This window comes from Dromiciops gliroides, chromosome 5, assembly GCF_019393635.1.
Source record: "Dromiciops gliroides isolate mDroGli1 chromosome 5, mDroGli1.pri, whole genome shotgun sequence".
Lineage (NCBI taxonomy): Eukaryota > Metazoa > Chordata > Mammalia > Microbiotheria > Microbiotheriidae > Dromiciops > Dromiciops gliroides.
In genome coordinates this window covers 226,702,318-226,720,867 of record NC_057865.1, presented here as the reverse complement: position 1 = coordinate 226,720,867, position 18,550 = coordinate 226,702,318, and the positions used below count along the sequence as shown (strand labels likewise).

The following is an 18,550-nucleotide window of genomic DNA, read 5'->3' as shown; positions in this document are numbered from 1 at the left end:
CTGGATACATGCCCTGGGAAGACAAAAGACCTTTCTGTTGTTATCAGGTCCACAAATAGCTGCCTCAGTCTCATGTCTCTCAACTATCTCTCCTTGTTCTATTTTCCATGTCAATTGTTTTTGATATCAGATACTTCATATTCTCTTCTATTTTTCAATCTTTTGATTTTGTCTTAATATTTCTGTTCTCCCATGAAGACACTGTTTAGTCTCTTTTAATTTTTTATTTGTTTGGTCTATTTTAATTTTCAAGTTTATTACTTGGGTAAGATTTCTGTTCCATGCTATTTATTCTCTTTCCAATTCTTTCTTTCTTTTTTTTTTTGCGGGGCAATGGGGGTTAAGTGACTTGCCCAGGGTCACACAGATAGTAAGTGTCAAGTGTCTGAGGTCGGATTTGAACTTAGGTACTCCTGAATCCAGGGTCGGTGCTTTATCCACTACACCACCTAGCCGCCCCCACCTCCCCCCCCCAATTCTTTCTTGCAGACCATCTATTTCATCTTTTTAAAATCTCTTTCTTAATTTCTTCTAGGTATTCATGTAGCCCTTCCGAAAAGACAATTTTATTTTCTTTTTAATCTCTGCTTGAAGTTGTTATTGGGTTATGAATTTGTTTCTTTTTTCCCTTCTGCATTTTGGATTATCCCTGAACTGAATATAATTCCCCATAGTACTCTGTATCTTGTGTTTATTCATCTCACCTTGGGTCCTGAGTTAGGACTTTGTACCTCTGCTTGGTATCAACCTGGATCATCTGTGTTCCACCTCCCCAGATTAGACCGTTCTGGATCTTTGAGATTCAGAGCATTGGACCTTCAGGGCCCTGTACAGGATCTCAGGACTGAGTGCTAGGAACATTAGTCTCTGGGACTTTGATGTCCCAGTCTGAGTGCTTGGAGTGATAGCGAGCATACCCAACTGGTCTCTGGTATTCTCCTTTGACTTCTAAGATCCACACTGTGCACCTTGATGCTTTCTTGTGGAATCCCTCTGCTCCTATTGCCTCTGGACACAGAGCCCCATATGTATGCTGGGTTTCTGGTTGTGCTGAGTAGCTTTGGTCTTGTCTGCACTGGCACTGGCTTTTCAAGTGGGTGATCTTTCCTGTGGGTTTCTGGCTGGCTTTTTTTGTCTATTTCCGGGGTGAAAGAAATTACCCACTATAGTTTCTCAGTGGTTTTCCTGACCATTATTGGGTCTGTTGACATTTTCAGGTTTTGTTGGAGGAGGGGAGGGGGAGTTGGTCTGCCTGATTCCTTTCAGGTAGCTATCTCTCTCTTTGTTTTTTAAATAAACATTCTTAAAGTTTTGAGCTCCAAATTTTATCCCTTCTTCCCTCCCTCCCCTCCCTCCTCCCTGAGGCAATAAGCAGATATAGGTTATACATGTGCAATTCTGTAAAACATTGTTATTTTGTATAAGAAAACTTGAATAAAAAATGAAAGCGAAAAATAGCACGCTTGTCTGTGTTCAATATTAGTTCTTTCTTTGGAAGTGGATAGTATGCTTCATTATTAGTCCTCTGGGATTATCTTGGATCATTGTATTGCTGAGAATAGTTGTCATTCACAGTTCTTCATCAAACAATATTGCTGTCACTCTGCACAATGCTCTCTCCTGGTTCTGCTCACTTCACTATACAACAGTTCATACAAGTCTTTCCAGGCCTTTCCGAAATAAAGGTAGCCATCTTGACTGGAAATCCCCTAAGTGCCCTCTCAGCATGGAGTCACCAGTTCCCACTATGCTTCTTTTCTTCCCCTAACCGTTAGTGGATGAGCTCCCACCTGAGAGTACCTGTGGATACAGAGTATCATTCTTTGGAAGATGGGTGGCTACTTCCCTGTCAAACTGCCCAGTTCCCTCCACAATGAGAAGAGCATCTGTGTCTTTGTTCCAGGTGTTCAGCAATCCCTTTTTCCTGTGTTCTATACCACAGCTTTCCACGTTCCAACCTCCTGACACATCAGGATTTTCTTCTGCTTTTTCAGATCTTTATTGCTTTCATATTGAAGACTGTCTCACACATTTTTTTTTTTTAGTGAGGCAATTGGGGTTAAGTGACTTGCCTAGGGTCACACAGCTAGTAAGTGTTAAGTGTCTGAGGCTGCATTTGAACTCAGGTACTCCTGACTCCAGGGCCGGTGCTCTATCCACTGCGCCATCTAGCTGCCCCTGTCTTACACATTTTAAAAGAACACTTCATTCTCCTTGGTATATCAAGAATGGAAAGGTGTTCCTTGATCCCCTTTGCCTTTTCTTCCAGGAGGCAGATCTACCTGAATTTTGAGTACTTGACTTGCCTGTGACAAATCGAATATCCCATGGTCTACACTGCTCCCTGAAAATTGCTCCTAGCTCCATATTTGCTGGAAATTGTCCTCAGTCCTCTGTTGTTGTTGCTGTTACACCTTTTGGAGAATTGCTGCAGCCAATTGAATTGGGGGTGGGGCAGATAGGGGGTGAACTGTCGACTCCGAAATTGTCACTTTAATTCACTATCATTCTAACTTGGTTAGTACCTTGACAACATCTGACTTCTTTTCCCTTATATTAGTAATCTCTTACCTTGTCTTAACCAGCTTCTTTGCTCTTCTCAAGTCCTTTCCCCCATTTTCTTCAACTTAAATTCTTTTCATCTCCTTAGGACCTTCTTAATTCCCTTCTGTTCTCCCTCCTCCTACTTAGGGTTTCTTTCTATTCAAGTTCTTCTTTAGTTTGAGTCCTTGTCTTTCTCCAACTTCCCAAGTCTTCCCGATTTCCCCTCCCCCAAAATCAATCTCTGGCCTTCTTCATAGTTCTAAAGTCCTTGAAATCTTTACAATTCCTTCTCCTTTTCTAACTCTACTCAACTCTTCCTGGTTTTTCTCCTATACAACCTTCTACTAGAGGCCACTATTATTCTTCTACTGATGACACATGGCTGCCAATCATGGAACACTATGATCTTCAAAATTTCAAATGATGTAAAAGACAATTAAGAGATAAGTGGTTGTAGGGGGCAGCTAGGTGGCGAAGTGGATAAAGCACTGGCCCTGGATTCAGGAGGACCTGAGTTCAAATCCAGCCTTAGACACTTGACACTAGCTGTGTGACTGGGCAAGTCACTTAACCCCTATTGCCCCACAAAGAGAGAGAGAGAGAGAGAGAGAAGTGGTGGGTATAAGTAGGCTGCAACCTACTACTTCTGATGGCCTGGGTGCAAGAAATGTCATCAAAATGTTTTTTATTTTTGATTTCATTAGTGTAGAAAATTTAAGAGTCTTAGTTGCTTGTGATACCAGAGGTTGACTTGTTCTACTTCACATAGCCAGTATGTGCCAGAAGCGGGATTTTAACTTTAATCTTCCTGACCATGATTTTGAGGCAGACTCACCTAAAATTATATCAACTAGGAAATGGAGGGTCTAAAAAGGAGATGGATTGTTAAGTAGCAACATGGAGTCTGAGGGCTTCCCTCATACCCCCAGAATATTACAAGACCTATAGCTAGAGAAGGGCTCCCATTGCATTAGTTGTACCTCTATGGAGGATTTATGAGAGAGCAGGAATGAGATTTACATGATAAGGGGTAGATGGGTTGCAATTTGGAGGAAGTAACCACATAGTTAAGACCACAGGCTCACTAAAATTGAAAATAACAGCAATTTCTATAGCACTATAAAGTTTGCAAAGTACTATACTAACTAACATCATCTCATTTTATCCTCACAACAACGCATTTTACTGATGAAGAAAAAGACAAATGGGTCAAGTAACTTACCTAGGCAACACAGCTAGTAAATGTATGAGGTTGGATTTGAACTCAGATTTTCTTGACTGCAGGCCAGAGATTTTACAAATCTCACAATGTTGTTGCTTTCACTTAAAGGAACATGTAGCAACTATGATTCCTGTATCTTTAGGTGAAGCATGCCCCCTTTATCTCTAGTTATCTCAACCCTAATCCAGATCCACTCCATGCAGTTCTATATAGCAGTCTTATTTTTGAACCACCACCCTTCCTTTTCTCCTTTCCTGCAGCTATTGGAAGGAAAAGCAATATACCAAGTGGGGTAGATACCATCTTCTACTACTACCATAGGGACAGGGTCTTCCTCAGTCCTGTGACCCTCCTCCAGGACAGAATGCCACCAGCTATATCTTGGTGGTGCCCCAATCTCCCCATAACCTGGAGGGCAAGGTCAAGTCTTTGGGATGTTTCTTCATTAGAATATCACTAGTAGAGGAAAGATAGGGATGGAGGCTTGGATACCTCAGTTTTCATAGAATTCTCTCTTTTCCCCAAATGCAACAAGGATAGTTGTTATATTCATATAAATATGGAGCAAGACTAAATCCAGGAAGGTTGTCATAGGAGATCCTGAACTTGAAGTAGGAAGGCAACTACTCTGCAGAGGTTACCTCTGAAGTATTCAGCTCAGTGTACCATATTTTAGAAAGATTATTAGTTAACTAGAGAGCATCCAGGAGAACCAGGACAATGAAGTACTTGGATATCATGACTTACTAAAATCAATTGAAGATGTTTAGCTAATACTTGGGTGGAGGTAGCTAATAGCTGTCCTTAAGCATATAAAGGATGGATTTGTGGAAGAGGATAATCCCCCTCGATTTGTTCTACTTGGGCCCAGAGGACACAGCCAAAAGGAATGGGTAAAGTTGCCAAGATGCAAGTTTAGGCTCAAGCCAAGGAAAAACTTACTAAATGTTAGAGCTATCCAAAAGTAGGATAGACGGCTCAAGGCAAGAGTAGATCCCAATTTCCTGGAAGTTTTTATGCAAAGGCTAGGCAAGCACTTGTCCAATACGTTGTAGATTCTCATTCAGGGATGGGTAGAACTAAATAACTTCTGAGGTCCTGTATACCTCAGACACCAAAAGTGGTAGCTTCTCCAGCCCATTCTACCAAGCTCCATTTGCCCTTAGCTACTGTTCCCTTTAGAGAGTTGCTCCACCTCTTTATTGGTGTCTTAAGATAATGGTCACTGGTCTTTTTCAGGCTGACTCCCTCCTTGTTCTTCCCCACAGCGAGTTTTTCCCGAAATGTCATCTAACGGTTTTATAATGTGTCAACACACAGTAATAACACAATTTCAAATCCAAAAAGGGCTTTTTTTTTTAAAACAATTCCCCTTTCCAAGATTTACAACGAGAGAACAAATCTTTCCCATTTACAGCTATTTTCCAATTGTAGAAGTGGTTTTGTTTAACAAATCTAGCCTGAGTCTTCTTTCTTCATGGTTCTTTAACTGAAGGTGTAGTTCAATGAATTGAAGCAAGCAGGATTTATAAGGTCCCTGCTTTCTGCAAACAGCTATGGGGAGGAGGGGGGGGAGGAAACTGACACTCCTTTCAAAAGAAAAAAAAAATTCTGAAAGCAGTTTGCAGTTGCAACTTTTGATTGGAAAAATGGTGGTGAACAGCCCAACCATCCACAGGTATCTAATATTTGTTACAGTAGTAGCCTCCTTGAAGCTCAAAGCCTCCCTGGAATAACACACCTGCTCTTCATGAGCCTTTCCTTCCTTGTGAGGTGAAACTCAGCTTGCATCACTTGTCCCAGCGGTCTGTTCGTGATGTGCCCTTCAATAACAGACTCACTCAAGTGAAGCTGGCTCAGAGGTTTTGCATTCCACCACTGGTTCCTGGGAGGATGGGTAAGATTCCTGCAGCTGAATCCCAAAGCCCCTTACCCAGGGTTTCTTCCTTCTCTCTCTTGCTGTCACCAGATCATACCTGACTCCCAAGGAAAACTGAAGGTTTCTCCTACCCTTCAGGTCAGCTGTTTGCAAACAGAACTTCCATTCACCCAGTACAAAGTCAGGGTTAAAAAGCTTCACAAGATAATCAGGGCAAGAAATAAATTGAAGTAACAAGTCCGATGCTGAATCATCACTTCCCAAAGTCATAGAGATACTTTTCAATTTAACCCTTTCTAATCCTGGCTTTACTCTCACCTTCGACCTTTCTCTGCGTCCTAACTCTCAATCAGCTGAGCGGATTCTCCTGGATTTCCCTAAAGTCTCACCCCTTCAGGGGAAGGAGGTCATTATGCTCTAGCTACTATCTCAGGCCATCAAAGGCCCATCTCCTGTGGCTCTCAGACTTTACCTTTTCTAAGCCCTCCAAGCTAGCCCTTATTTGGCTCTCTCCCAAAGTGTTCCGAGCTACAATTGGCTCCTTCTGGCACCTCTCACACCCAGTTCCAGCTGGCTGGAAAGACCGACAGCAAATGGGTAAAATGAACATTTCATATCAGTCTCTGCCCAGCTGTCACTGAAGATGGACTTCTCCTTCCCTACCTTCCAAATCTAGTAATTTTCTTAGAATCGTATATTCCAAAATTTAAAAATATTCCAATGCTTTACATGGATAGAAATAACCTAATTTCCACCTATGAGAAGGAAACATCAGGTGTGCAAGGAAGACAGAAGGTTGAAGATGAGGACAGAGGCAGATTCCCTTGGTGGGTTTAGGTTGTGTGGGGAAGGGAAAAATAACCCTAACAAATTTAGGAATGGGGAATGGGAGGGAAATCCCTTTCTAGGGCTAGCTATCAACACTGCAATCACTAACTACCCAGGTTTCAGATTTTAGACATAAGGTGGAAGGAGAGGACAAGCCAGTGCCAAGGAAGCAGGAGTTGAGAAGAGCCACAGTAGGGACAGGTAAGAAAGAGAAGACAAAGCAGAAATTGTCTGATCCTTGTTCAGGCCTGGAGAGGGGCTTTTCTGCCCTGAATAGATAGATGTGTCCCTGCCCACTCCCCCCACCCTGAACAAGTGTAGTAGTTTGGAGACAAGGTGGAATGAGAGCAGAACCTGAAAAATGTACCCCCAAGCAAGAAGCAGAGCAAGGTAGAGGTGAGATAAGGGTTCCTTCCTTTCCTCTGGACAGGAAACTCCTTCTCTAGGCAAAGTGTGATGAGAATAAGAAAGCCTACCTCTAATAGACAGACAGTTTCAGGGTCCAGTTCACTTTATTAAGAAACCTGATTATTCAAAAGGAGGGGACAGGGAAACCCCAACTCCTAGTGGTGAAGGCCTCTCCCATCTCCTATGGCATCACAACCAGAGGAGGAAGTTGCCTCACCCTCTGCCCCCCTCCAAATCATGAGTAGGGGAAATTACTGGGAGAATTCCAATTAGATATCATCCCATCCTAAGCAAGGGACCAAGTAACTCCAAATAGTAGGAGCTGGGACATTCTCTAAGGGAAGGAGGAGTGGGGCATACATACTATGGGGAGTGTTTGCAAATGAGGAACACCCCTAACTCCCAGGATGGAGCAATCAGGGCAGGTTAAGCCCTATTAATGGCCAGCCACCCCCCCCCCTTAACATCCCCTCTAATTTTTTTTTTAAATAGGCCATAGTACCTCAGGGTAGAGAGTGAGGCAAAGAGCTAGGAAAGGATAAGTGGAGATCTAGAGGAAAGAGCTAAAGTTGGGAAATTAGAGGAGAGGGAGAAGGCCAGACTAACCTTGAGGGGACCCTATATTGTTACAAACATCTTGTAGCAATAGCATGCTAAATCCCACCCAGCCCCAATACCCCCGATGAAAGAGCCCCTCCCGAGTCCCTGGGACTCCACAGCTCGGCTCCAGTCTGTTGTTCCATTTCTGGGGACACTAAAATGGGGGTTCGATGCAGGTGACAGGTTAGAGAGGTTCAGAAGGACTCTTCAGAGTGACTGTGGGGAGAAGGCATCTCAGAAGTCAAACTCCTCGTGGTCCCCAGTTCCCTCCTCCCCTTGGGGCCCCCATACTCGTCGGTAATTACTCTCCAACTGACGCTGTCTTTGTCGCTCTTTCTGCGCCTCTTCTGCTCCCTGGATCTGAAGGACAAAATAAAGGGTGGATGAGATGAGCAACACTGACTAAAGAACCAGAGGAAGCACTGGGCACTCACAGCAGGTACACATTTGACAAGAGGGTGAAAGGCCTGACTAAAGGAGAAGCGCCTCACCAGGATGTTGAAGAAAATCTCCTTCAGGTTCTTGGTGTCCTCATCAGACAGCCAATGTCCATCCTCCTCTTCAGTCTCTCCAGCTCCTGGCCTAACAATCTTGATCTCAACTTTACCTAGGGGAGGAGCCAGAGGGAAAGATGAGAGTTAGAAACCTCAGCAGTTTTTCTCATGTGATGGATCCCCTCTCCAAAGGTCCACCCACAGCCTCCACTTTCAGCCAGGAGCCTCCGCTCTAGGGTTGTCTCTCCCAGTTGGAATGTTTGCTCCTTAACAGCAGGGACTCTTGGCATTCTAGAAGCTTAGCACTGGGCCCTGCAAGTGCTTAATAAATGTTCTGTTGTGTGTTCCACATGCTCCTTGGCCAGCCCTCCCCCATCCCCAGCCCTCCCGGTCCCCCAAGTCTCTCTTTCCCACCTTCAGCTGTGAGCCCCTCCCTCTCAAGCAGGTCCTTCACCAGTCCCTCTATATGTTTCACTTGTGGATTTTCCCGCTTCATCTCAAAGACAGACAGATCCTGGTTCGGGCCTCCAGCACGGAGTCTGGTGACCCGAACTCTGACCCGGCGCTCAGTTTCCTCATCTTTTGGAGGACACAGAAATGGTAGTGGGAGCAGGGAGAAGGAGAAACACAGGAGACCAGGAAACACAGGGGAACAGAGAAGACAGAGTAGTAAGTCATTAAGTCAGGGATAAAGAAGCCATCCTTATTACCAAGCCCCACCTACTCTTCAACCTTGTTATAACAACCCTTATGTATGCATAATGGTCCCAAAATAAATCAGGCCAGTAAGCCCCCCACCCAACCCATGAGTTCCCTTCCCTAATCCAATCTAATAAGCCCTCTTTTACACTGCCCATCATCCATGGGCATCCATTTTTGCAAAATGGCAGCAACCCAGTGCAGAATCTCAATGCTGGATGGGTCTGGAAACCAAGCCAAGATGGGCTGGCTCATTTGAAACTGGTGGGTTTGGGCATATAGGCCTCAACAACAAGGCTGGCTGAGTGGGGCAGCAGTCAATGAATGTCCTGCTCCCAAATGACTCCTCTTACCTGTGGACTGAGGCGGGGGAGGGCTGGTTGGAGGGGTAGCACCACCTTCCATGGGCCCCTCCCCCTGGTCAGGTCCCTGCCTTCCATCCATCCTCTGAATGAGCTTGTTGAGAGTGGATGCCAAGGCCTGGGAGGCTTGGCTTCGTTCTGTTGCACTCCTCGGCTCCTCTGGGTCCAGCTCTGATTCTGCCTAGAAACACCCAATGGGGGGGGGGGGAGGGAAGAAGTCAGAGGCAGCTGTGGGGAGTTGGGGAACCCAGGCCCTCTGGCTCCTGGGTTGGGAGTTTCCTCCCAAGTCTTATAACCCTCCACATAGCTGAAGAAAGCAGCTGGAAGGGGGCAGCTAGGTGGCACAGTGGATAAAGCAGCGGCCCTGGATTCAGGAGGACCTGAATTCAAATCTGATCTCAGATACTTGACACTTACTAGCTGTGTGACCCTGGGCAAGTCACTTAACCCTCACTGCCCCACCAAAAAAAAAAAAAACCCAAAACAAACAAACAAAAAACCAAAGGACCTGGGTCTGAGTCTCATCTCAGTCACCAGTTATGTGCCCTTAATCCCTAAGCCTCAAATCTCCTGATCTGTAAAATGGGGCTAATGATATTTATACTCTCTCATGAGGGCTCGTGAGGATCAAATGAGAATGAAATGCACTTAGTAAATCACTGAAACAGTATCAAAATGTCAGCTATCATCATGATTGACCCTTTCTATTCCTTTCCCATATTTCCTCCACTGTCTTCTCTGTCTCCCAGGAGGGGATCAAACTGGTGACGTGTCTCACCTCCTGGATAATGTTATCCAGCTCCTTCTCCATCCCAGTCTTCACCTCAAACCGTAGTCGGCCTCGGTCTGAAGGTAGCAGCATTCCTTCTAGCTCCTTTTCAAATTCCCCCAAGAGTCGTTCTTCCTCCTCATCTTCTTCCTCCTCACTCCTCTCTTCTTCACCACCATCTACTTTGACCTCTGGCCCCTCCTGGGTGATTTCTGTCGTGGTCTCTACATCTCCTTCTTGGACTGGGTTTAGTTTCCCCTGTTATGGAGAAAAGATTGGGGAGAAAGCAAAGCTGAAGGGTGAAGGTGAGGAAGTAAGTTTCAGAAGGGGATAAATAAGAGCCCACTGTTTGTCAGGGGGGCCATTTCTCTCAGGAGAAATGAAAGGAAAGGGGGGTCTTTATGGCTCTGGAGATGGAGACAACTCCCTAGAAGGAAAAGACTGAAAGCAGGGAAAATACACGAGAAGCCAGAATAAATAAGGTAAGGTACTGCCCTACTCTACAACCAAAATGCTAGAGACAACACTCTATCATCACACTGAGGAGGAGTCCATACCTTTTTGGTCCCACCTTTCAGTTCCTCTATGAATCGAACCAAGTCCCCTGGATTCCGAATGACCTTGACCTGCACATTATCATGGAAACCTGGAGAAAAAGGACAGGAATGGTCCCACTGTGTGCAAAACACCTTCCAGATCTTTTGGGATGAGGTAAAGAAAAATAAGGAGAAAGAAAGAGGAGCCAGGTCCATGTCCTTCCTGTTATCAGCCTAAGGGGTCTGGAGCATTAAGAGGTACTTAAAAGAAGTGTTAAAAAGCCTTGGATTCCAGTCCCAGCAGATCCACATAACAACTATAGGATTTACTAACTCCAGCCTCTAAGCCTCAGTTTTGTCATCTATTAAATGGAAGTAATAATACCTGAACTGCCTGCCTCAAAGGCACTTGTGAAGATCAAATGAAATAAAGAGGAATGGGGGTTAAAAGGCCCTGGATTCCAATCCCAACATGGTCACATACTAGCTATGGGATTTGCTAACTCAGGTCTCTAAGGCTCAGTTTTGTCATCTATAAAACGGGAGTAATAATACCTGAAATGTCCACCTTAAAGGCATTTGTGAAGATCAAATTAAATAAAGTACAAGCAAATTGTAAAGCCCTACACAAATGTAAGGTACTTATTACTGATACAGTTAAATCAACTGAACAAGACTTAAGTGTACTATCTGCAAGGTACTGGGAATACAAACATAAAGGAATTTCTATCTTCAAAGAGCTTATATTCTATCAGATAAAATAGGATATACATATATAAGTGCCTATGGAATAAATACAAAAATAAGCACATGGTCTTTAAATATAAGATGGAAAGAAGGAAGGAAAAAAAGAAGAAAGGAAGGAAGGAAGGAAGGAAAGAGGTGGGGGGTGGGGAGAGAATCAGGAAAGTGATTCTTGACCTGCCCCTTAAAGGAACTGAGGGGTTGTCTTAGTTAGAGGTGTGAAATGAGAGCAATCCAGGTAAGGGGGATTCACTGATAGTTGAGAGCCCAGAAGGGAAAAGAACAGAAAGAAGGCCAAGTGAGCTGGACCAGAGAGTTCTGGAAGAAGAGTAACGTCTAATGAATCTAGAAAGGGCCAAGTTATGAAGTGCTTTAAAAGTCAAAGGGAAGAATATCTATTTTATGTAGAGGCAATAGGGAGCTACCAGTGATTGCTGAGTGGGCAAGTGACGTGGTCAGACCTGTGCTTAAGGAACATTCTGTAGGCAGCTGTGTGGCAGAAAGACTATGGTGGGGAGAGATTTGAGGCAGGGAGATTTCTTAGAAAGACAACGCAATAGTCTAGGTGAAAGTTGATGAGGGCCTGAACTCCCAGTGGTGACTGTGTGAGTGAGTATAAAGGAGGAATCAAGTGTGAGGGACACAGGGGTAGAAACTACAAGATTTGGCAATTGACTGGATATGCAGGTGAGGGAAAGAGAGACCAAAAGTAGACAAACAGATGGCAGTGGAAAGTATCCCAGGGAGCAGCTAGGTGGTGCAGTGGATAAAGCACTGGCACTGGATTCAGGAGGACCTGAGTTCAAATCCAGCCTCAGACACTTGACACTTACTAACTGTGTGATCCTGGGCAAGTCACTTAACCCTCACTGACCCACCAAAAAATGTGAAAATTAAAAAATTTTTTTTAAAAAGCATCCCAGTGGCTAGGCTACTAAGCTACAAGGCCCTGTTATGCCTCCACTTGTACTCTTGACTCTGTAGTCTTTGGAAGAACTAGAGGATTTTTCTAGGTCCTATGTGCCCCATTACACCTAAGGAATTAACTGGTTGTCCAGAAGCCATTCCTATTGAACTGGGGATCCATGTAAAGGCCCTAGCCTGTCATGAAGGCTGCCCATAACTCTTCTCTCAACTTCTGGTTTCCTCCAGTTTCCACCCACAGTATGAATAGAGCTAACTCACCATCTACAGGGTCTGATGTTGGACCTTCCTTCTCCAGGGTGGGGTTCTGCTCCTAATTAGGAGGAAAAGAAAGGTAGATTCTAATGGCTCTTTCCTTCCTGCCCCCAAAACTACCCCACCATCTAAGTGTATCCCTCCATTTTGGGTACAAGGCATTTCATGATGGTCCCCCTCCAAATTCAGAACGGACAACCAAGAAGTTGGCTCTTACCTCAGCCTGAGCCTCTTTCTTTTGGGTGGTCTGTTCTTCAGTCTGAGTAGGCTTGTTCCAGACATCTGATTCTCCGGGGTCACCCTTGGGTGGGGTCACACCTAGGATTGGGGATGGGACAAGGCAAGGTCTGAAGGGAAAAAAGAAACAGAGGGAACTACACCTGCACCTCTTTTGCTTGGATCTCAAAAGGTGGAACAAGGGGGTCGATATATGTGGCACCCCCTTCCCTTCCCAGGGGCTACTATAACTGGCAGGAAAGAGCCATCTCCCAGGATAACTGAGAGGAAATATGACCTGTTCCCTTTGTATCGAGGACCCCAAACTTTGTCTCACTCCACATTTCAAGTTCTGGGTTGTGAAGCTTCTCAGAGATCTCTTCAATTTTCTGCTTTGCATCTACTGGAAAAAAATAAAAAGGGATATTAACTGGAGAGAATAAGAGACCAGGTGTTCAAAATATTCCCTCTCTTCCCACTCCTCTCCTTCAAATATATCCCAGTCCCCCTGACACTCACACACTTGTCCCTGGATATATGCTCCATACTGCTCTGGCTGTAAGGTAGGGTGGCATCGGATGGCTTGGGGGGCAGCACTGGGAGGAGGCCGAAGAAGAGGATGGGAGCAGAGTCGAGGGGTCCGAATAGTCAGCACATAAGAACATGACTGAGGCTCATCTACCCGATCAATGTAGTCACCTGAAGCATCTGAACCTTCATCACACAGAAACTGACCAGGAGAGAGCCAATTAATTCAGGAGGGATTGGGATAATATGGGGTTTGTTGTTGCTATTTGGAAAGGGAAAGGGGATATTTTAAAAGAGATTTTTAAAACCTTCATTATACAGAGAACTAACTAGAGTGACAAGCCAGAGAAAGGAGAATCAGATCATTAAGTCTGAGGTTAAGGTTAAGCAAACCCCCTAGGGGACTGGCCCCTAGGAGACAATTCTGATCTCTATCTTCAAGGTTCAAGTGGTTTGTCATGATAAAAGATGGCTTCCATTTCCCCAAACTCACCCGGACCTCAGTCTCTCTGGGTCGACCATTCAGGTCACACTTGGAGCCATTTCCATAGATCTGACTGTGGTAGCGTTTTAGGCGGTGTTGCTTGGAGGCCTGATATATAGAGGAGGCAAGAGAGACTAAGAGGAGTGGGAAATATGGTAAAACAGGTGGAGAAGCCCTGAAAATGACTCTGATATTTGAAAAAGTCTAAATGGTCATTCAACCTTGAAAAGCTAATTTGACTAACCCAGACCCATTCCCTGTTCCCCAGAGTTCTCAAAACTCCAACCAGGATCCTTACTTTCCCTCCCAACCCTTCCACCACCACTACCTTGGCAGTCTCATCATCCCAGTTGAAGGAAGATTGGTAATATCCAAGATAGAGAACAGAACCTTTGATCTCTGAATCTACAAGAAATACCAAAGGGTAGAACTGTTACTCTTCTTTAAGGGAAGAGGTCAGAATAAAGAGGGCCACAATTTATATAGTATTGCAGAGAACTTGGTGGGAGAGTTAAGGAATTAGAGGAATCACCTTCCATGTGGTATTGTTGTATGTGGCGTCCATAACAAAATTCATATGTCCACCAGTCCTTGGTCTAACAATGACAAAATTAATAGTCAGTAGGGCTGTGGGGAGGGGGGATTTGTCCAACTCTTAAGATACTTTTGTCCCTCTTTATACCTTCCTCAGCAGGGAATCCTTCATGTTCTCTATGGAAGGAGATCCCTTACTGCCCCTTGACCTCCCCGTCTCTAGGTTTTCCTTCAAAGCCTCCTTCCTGTCTAAACTCCCTCCAGCTGTAGTTTCGGCCCTCCCCTCTGACTCTGCCTTTCATGAGAAGGATAAAAAATACATTTTCCCACATCCTGATTCTTTAGAGACCCTCACCTTTTAATTCTACCCTCATGCCCCAACCTTTCCCTCTCCAAATTAACTCCTCCTCCCAAACTCTCTAACCTTAACCTAATACTATAACTCTTTATACCCCAACACTGAGTATAGGATTGTTTTTGCCCTCATCATTGTCTTTATTCTTGTATAGTCTGTTTATGCCCTAGTCTCTATACCCTCCTTCCTCAACAACCAACCCTCAGGCTCTGCACTCAACTAGCCCCTATAATTTAGTCTCCTGCCCTCATTCTCCCTCCTCCAGCCCCATTCACTTTCACTAGACAGGGTGCATCTCTCATTGGGTTCAGCAACTCAGGGACTCCAGGCCCTTTATAAGGAGGGGCCTCCTCTTCATGCTCCCTCTGGAAGTGAATGGCTCCAGCTGGTAAACGGCATTCGTATCGCTGTTTGTACTTGGAGGAGACAATCACGACCTCAGAAGACTGGCTCTGGAAGAGGAGAGAACAGGATTTGCGGTTTGGGGGTGAAACGGAGGGACAGAGGATGACAGGGATCAACGACGACAACAATGACATCCCCAGCCAAGCCTGGAAGATGAACGCAATCAAAGAGGAATATGGGAAGGATGTCTCCAGCTGCCCGTAGGAGGGCAGAGACGGCATGGGCAGCATCCGCACGGGTTGGGTTCCGTGCATTTTGTTTCTTTCTGCGACACCGAGAAGCCAGGCTTGCCGCCTGCCTTCAACTCACAAGGGGAGCGAGGATCTCATTTCCCCTTTCCGGGGGGACTCAGTTTCCCCATTTGTAAAACGAAGTATCTGCGGCTGGATGATGTGTGAGGTCCCCAAGCCTCATCCACAGAGGGAAGGAGTGACGTCTCCCTGGGTCCTCCTCAGTGTCCCCTCGCCCTCCCCTCTCGCGGTCTTCAGTCTCTCTTCGCCCCCTCCCCGGACTCCCCACACCAACCCCTTCCCTCTACCCCACCCCGCCTTCTGCGCCTGCTCCCCCGGGGTGAGCTTACCTGCCCCCCGATGACAGGCCGCGGCAAGATCTCGATGCCGTATCGCATCTCATTCAGCTCCTCCAGGTTCAAGCTCCCGACCACGCAGGCCGGCAAGTCGGACAACAGCAGAAGCAGAGGCCATAGCAGCTGAAAGAGCAGCGACGTAGCCGCCATCTTTCGTTCCTCGGCCCTAACCGGAGAGCGGCCGCTTCCGCCCTGAACCGGGCAGTCGCTTCTCCCTTCCCCCTTACGCCTGTGGGTTTCACTGGTTCTCCCTTCTGTCCGTCATCGCGTCTCGGCTTCCTATTGGTCTACGTGACGTCGGGCAGTATGTATGAGCGACGGACTGACGGACTGACGGGAGGACTGACCGAAGGGTGGACGGAGGGAGGGACAGAAAGACAAGCTGACGGACGAGGGAGAGCGGCGGTGGCAGCGGAGGTGGGGAGCGAGTGGGAGGAGGTGGGCTTCGGCTCCGTGATTTCTAAGTCCTCTTACCTGCCGTGAATGGATTGGCTGGAGTCAGCACTGAATCAGCCAATCAGCAGCTAGGTCAGTAGCTCTCCTCTAGAAGGGGCGTACCTGAGCGGAGGGCTCAGAGGCCAAGGTATCCTCCCGGCCCCGACTAGCTGTCAAATCTAATCAGTCCAAGTTACCTCTGCGGCTGGGCGGGGCCAGGAAGAGGAGCTGGCCGGCCCCTGTGCAGCGGGGCGGGGACTGGGTTCTTCAACCCTGAGTGTAGCATAAAGAGGAAGGGAAGAAGCATCTACTATGTGCCATGAATAATAAAGATAAAAATAAACCCCTGTCTGCGCTGTTACTATGATGGAATAATACCCGGTAAGGGGATATTTATAATAACTTCTAATTGTTATCCTAATGACTACAAAGTGCTATGTGACCCTGGGTACACAGCACTTAACCTATCTCATACTCATTTTCCTCATTTGCAAAATGGAGATAATAACTACACCTACTTCACAGGGTTGTGAAAATGAGATAACACATGTAAAGTGCTTTGCAGACCTAAATGCTAGTACTGATCATTAATAATTCCTATTTAATTTGTAACTCTGGGAGCACCCTTCCTCCCAAAATCTGTAAAATGGACATCCATTATATCGCGGGCCATAGCCAGTCATCTTGACTTTTGTCCTATCACTGGACTTGAATGGTTCTGGAAGAGATAGTAAGGCTGATGCCATTTCCCAACCGTGCCTCACTAAAATCCAATTCACCAGCAAGTCAACATATCACACATCACGTTGTGGTGTCACTGGTCCTCTTTGAGAAAGACAGGATGAATAACAATAATGGAGATTTGTTAGGCCAAGGTTTCTATCTCCTGCTAGGCAGATAGCACCATCTACATACCCCCACCCTGTTGCCATGGCATTTTGAAGACCTGGAAGCAGGCATGTCATGAGGTTTAAATAAGATAATAGATATAAAACATTTTGTCAACCGTAAAGCACTATATAATAACAAGAATTATTATCAACATTTTGGGCAGTCTCCAAGTCTCTTGTCTGGTGACAACTTCATTCTCTGAACCTTGAACAATGTTTATTGAGTAATACAGGAATGTACTGATAAATTTTAAATAACTGGGCTCTTCAGGGGTAAAAAAAATATTCATACACACACTTTTAAGATTAATCTGCATGGAAAATGTGTAATTTAAAATTCTAAATGTGGGTTCTAATCTGTCCCCCCCCCAGTTTTGGGGGGAAACTGACTAAAATCACTGATAAATGAGTTTAGAATTTTTTTAAGGGTTTATTGAAAGATAGTAAAAGAAAGAGAAAGATTGAGAAGAGATTTCTTATAACCTGGCAATCCTAGCCTTCCTAATCTCCCACTTCTGAAGTTCCCTGCCACCATGTCTACTCGAAGCCAAAAAGGAAGCACAGTCCCACCAGTGTCTCCTTCCTCCTTCGTGTCCTCCTCCCAGAAATGGGAGGCTCCTCAAGTTGATTGGCTGGTAGCCTTGATAGACAGTACCCATGAACAAACATCACTTCCTGACACCAAAGACCTTGACCTCGTGGCTTGCCCTCAGAGGCCTTCTCCTCATGGTGGAGCTTTTCTACAGTAAGTCTCCAGCAGGTGGCATCATTCCAATCATTACAAAAAGGGAAAAGGACCTACATGCACAAAAATATTTATAGCTGCTCTTTTTGTGGTAGCAAAGAATTGGAAATTGAGGGGATGCCCATCAATTGGGGAATGGCTGAACAAGTTGTGGAATATGAATGTAATGGAACACTATTGTACTGTAAGAAATGATAAGCAGATGGATTTCAGAAAAACCTGGACTTACATGAATTGATGCTTAGTGAATTGAGCAGAAACAAGGGAATATTGTACACAGTATCAACAACATTTTGTGATGATCAATTGTGATGGACTTGGCTCTTCTCAGCAATGCAGTGATCCAAGACAATGCCAAAAGACTCACAGTGGAAAATGCTCTCCACATGCAGAAAAAGAATTATAGAGTCTGAATGCAGACCAAAGCATACTATTTTCACTTTTGTTATTGTTCTTGTTTATTCTTTCTTGTATTTTTTTATTCTGATTAATGTGGAAATATATTTAACATGATTGTAATGTATAATCTCTATCAAATTGCTTACTGGCTTTGGGAGGGGGAGGGAAGGGAAGGTGGGAGAAAAGTTTGGAACTCAAAAAATATCTTTACATGTAATTGAGAAAAACTCAAATAAATAACTAAATTTGTTTTAAAAAAAGATTAATCTGCATATTAAAACTTTCCAAAGTCCAGGAATCAATAAAAATAAATAAATAAAGGTCTGATTTGTAGCAATTGACAATTTCAAAGTTAAACAATTACAAATTTAATAACCATTGCCATTTCAAGCTGGCTCTAGCACACCCTTCCCTTCAGGAAGCAAAGCTTGTCAAGGAAGAATAAGGACAGACACATGTTGCCCAAGAGCAAGCCATTATATAACTGTGCTGGAGAAGCTACCTTGAGGCATTGGCCTAAATCAAGGCCTAAACTACCTCTAGGCCCTGCAGCTGACCAACTGAAGAAGAGAGGACTGAAGGAAGAACTATGTCATCATCTTAAAGGCAATGATTGGCCAGACGAAAGCTAAAGAAACAATTTCAGGCTAAGGCAATGAATATAAGTTTCTGAGGCAACCTGGGTCCCTTCAGCCACCAGCTGTCCACT

At 45.0% G+C, this 18,550-nt stretch overlaps 1 protein-coding gene across 7 annotated transcripts; it reads right to left on the bottom strand.

Moving 5' to 3' along the window:
* Window positions 1–5,097: 5,097 nt before the first annotated feature.
* Window positions 5,098–15,969, bottom strand: OS9 (OS9 endoplasmic reticulum lectin). Of its 7 annotated transcripts, none has more exons than XM_043965466.1 (16): window positions 15,367–15,967; window positions 14,657–14,833; window positions 14,025–14,088; window positions 13,821–13,897; window positions 13,502–13,600; window positions 13,000–13,210; window positions 12,779–12,883; window positions 12,482–12,582; window positions 12,271–12,322; window positions 10,363–10,451; window positions 9,815–10,063; window positions 9,028–9,217; window positions 8,390–8,554; window positions 7,973–8,088; window positions 7,773–7,841; window positions 5,098–7,697 (listed from the first exon to the last, which is right to left on the bottom strand). In XM_043965466.1, exons 1-16 carry the CDS (start codon window positions 15,520–15,522, stop codon window positions 7,689–7,691), a joined length of 1,929 nt encoding a protein of 642 aa, XP_043821401.1. In that variant the 5' UTR covers window positions 15,523–15,967; the 3' UTR covers window positions 5,098–7,688. The 7 variants fall into 7 exon arrangements, with proteins under 7 accessions (XP_043821401.1, XP_043821402.1, XP_043821398.1 ...); XM_043965467.1 differs by having other exon boundaries at window positions 7,799–7,841; window positions 15,367–15,966; XM_043965463.1 differs by having other exon boundaries at window positions 7,787–7,841; window positions 15,367–15,965.
* Between the last annotated feature and the right edge of the window lie 2,581 nt (window positions 15,970–18,550).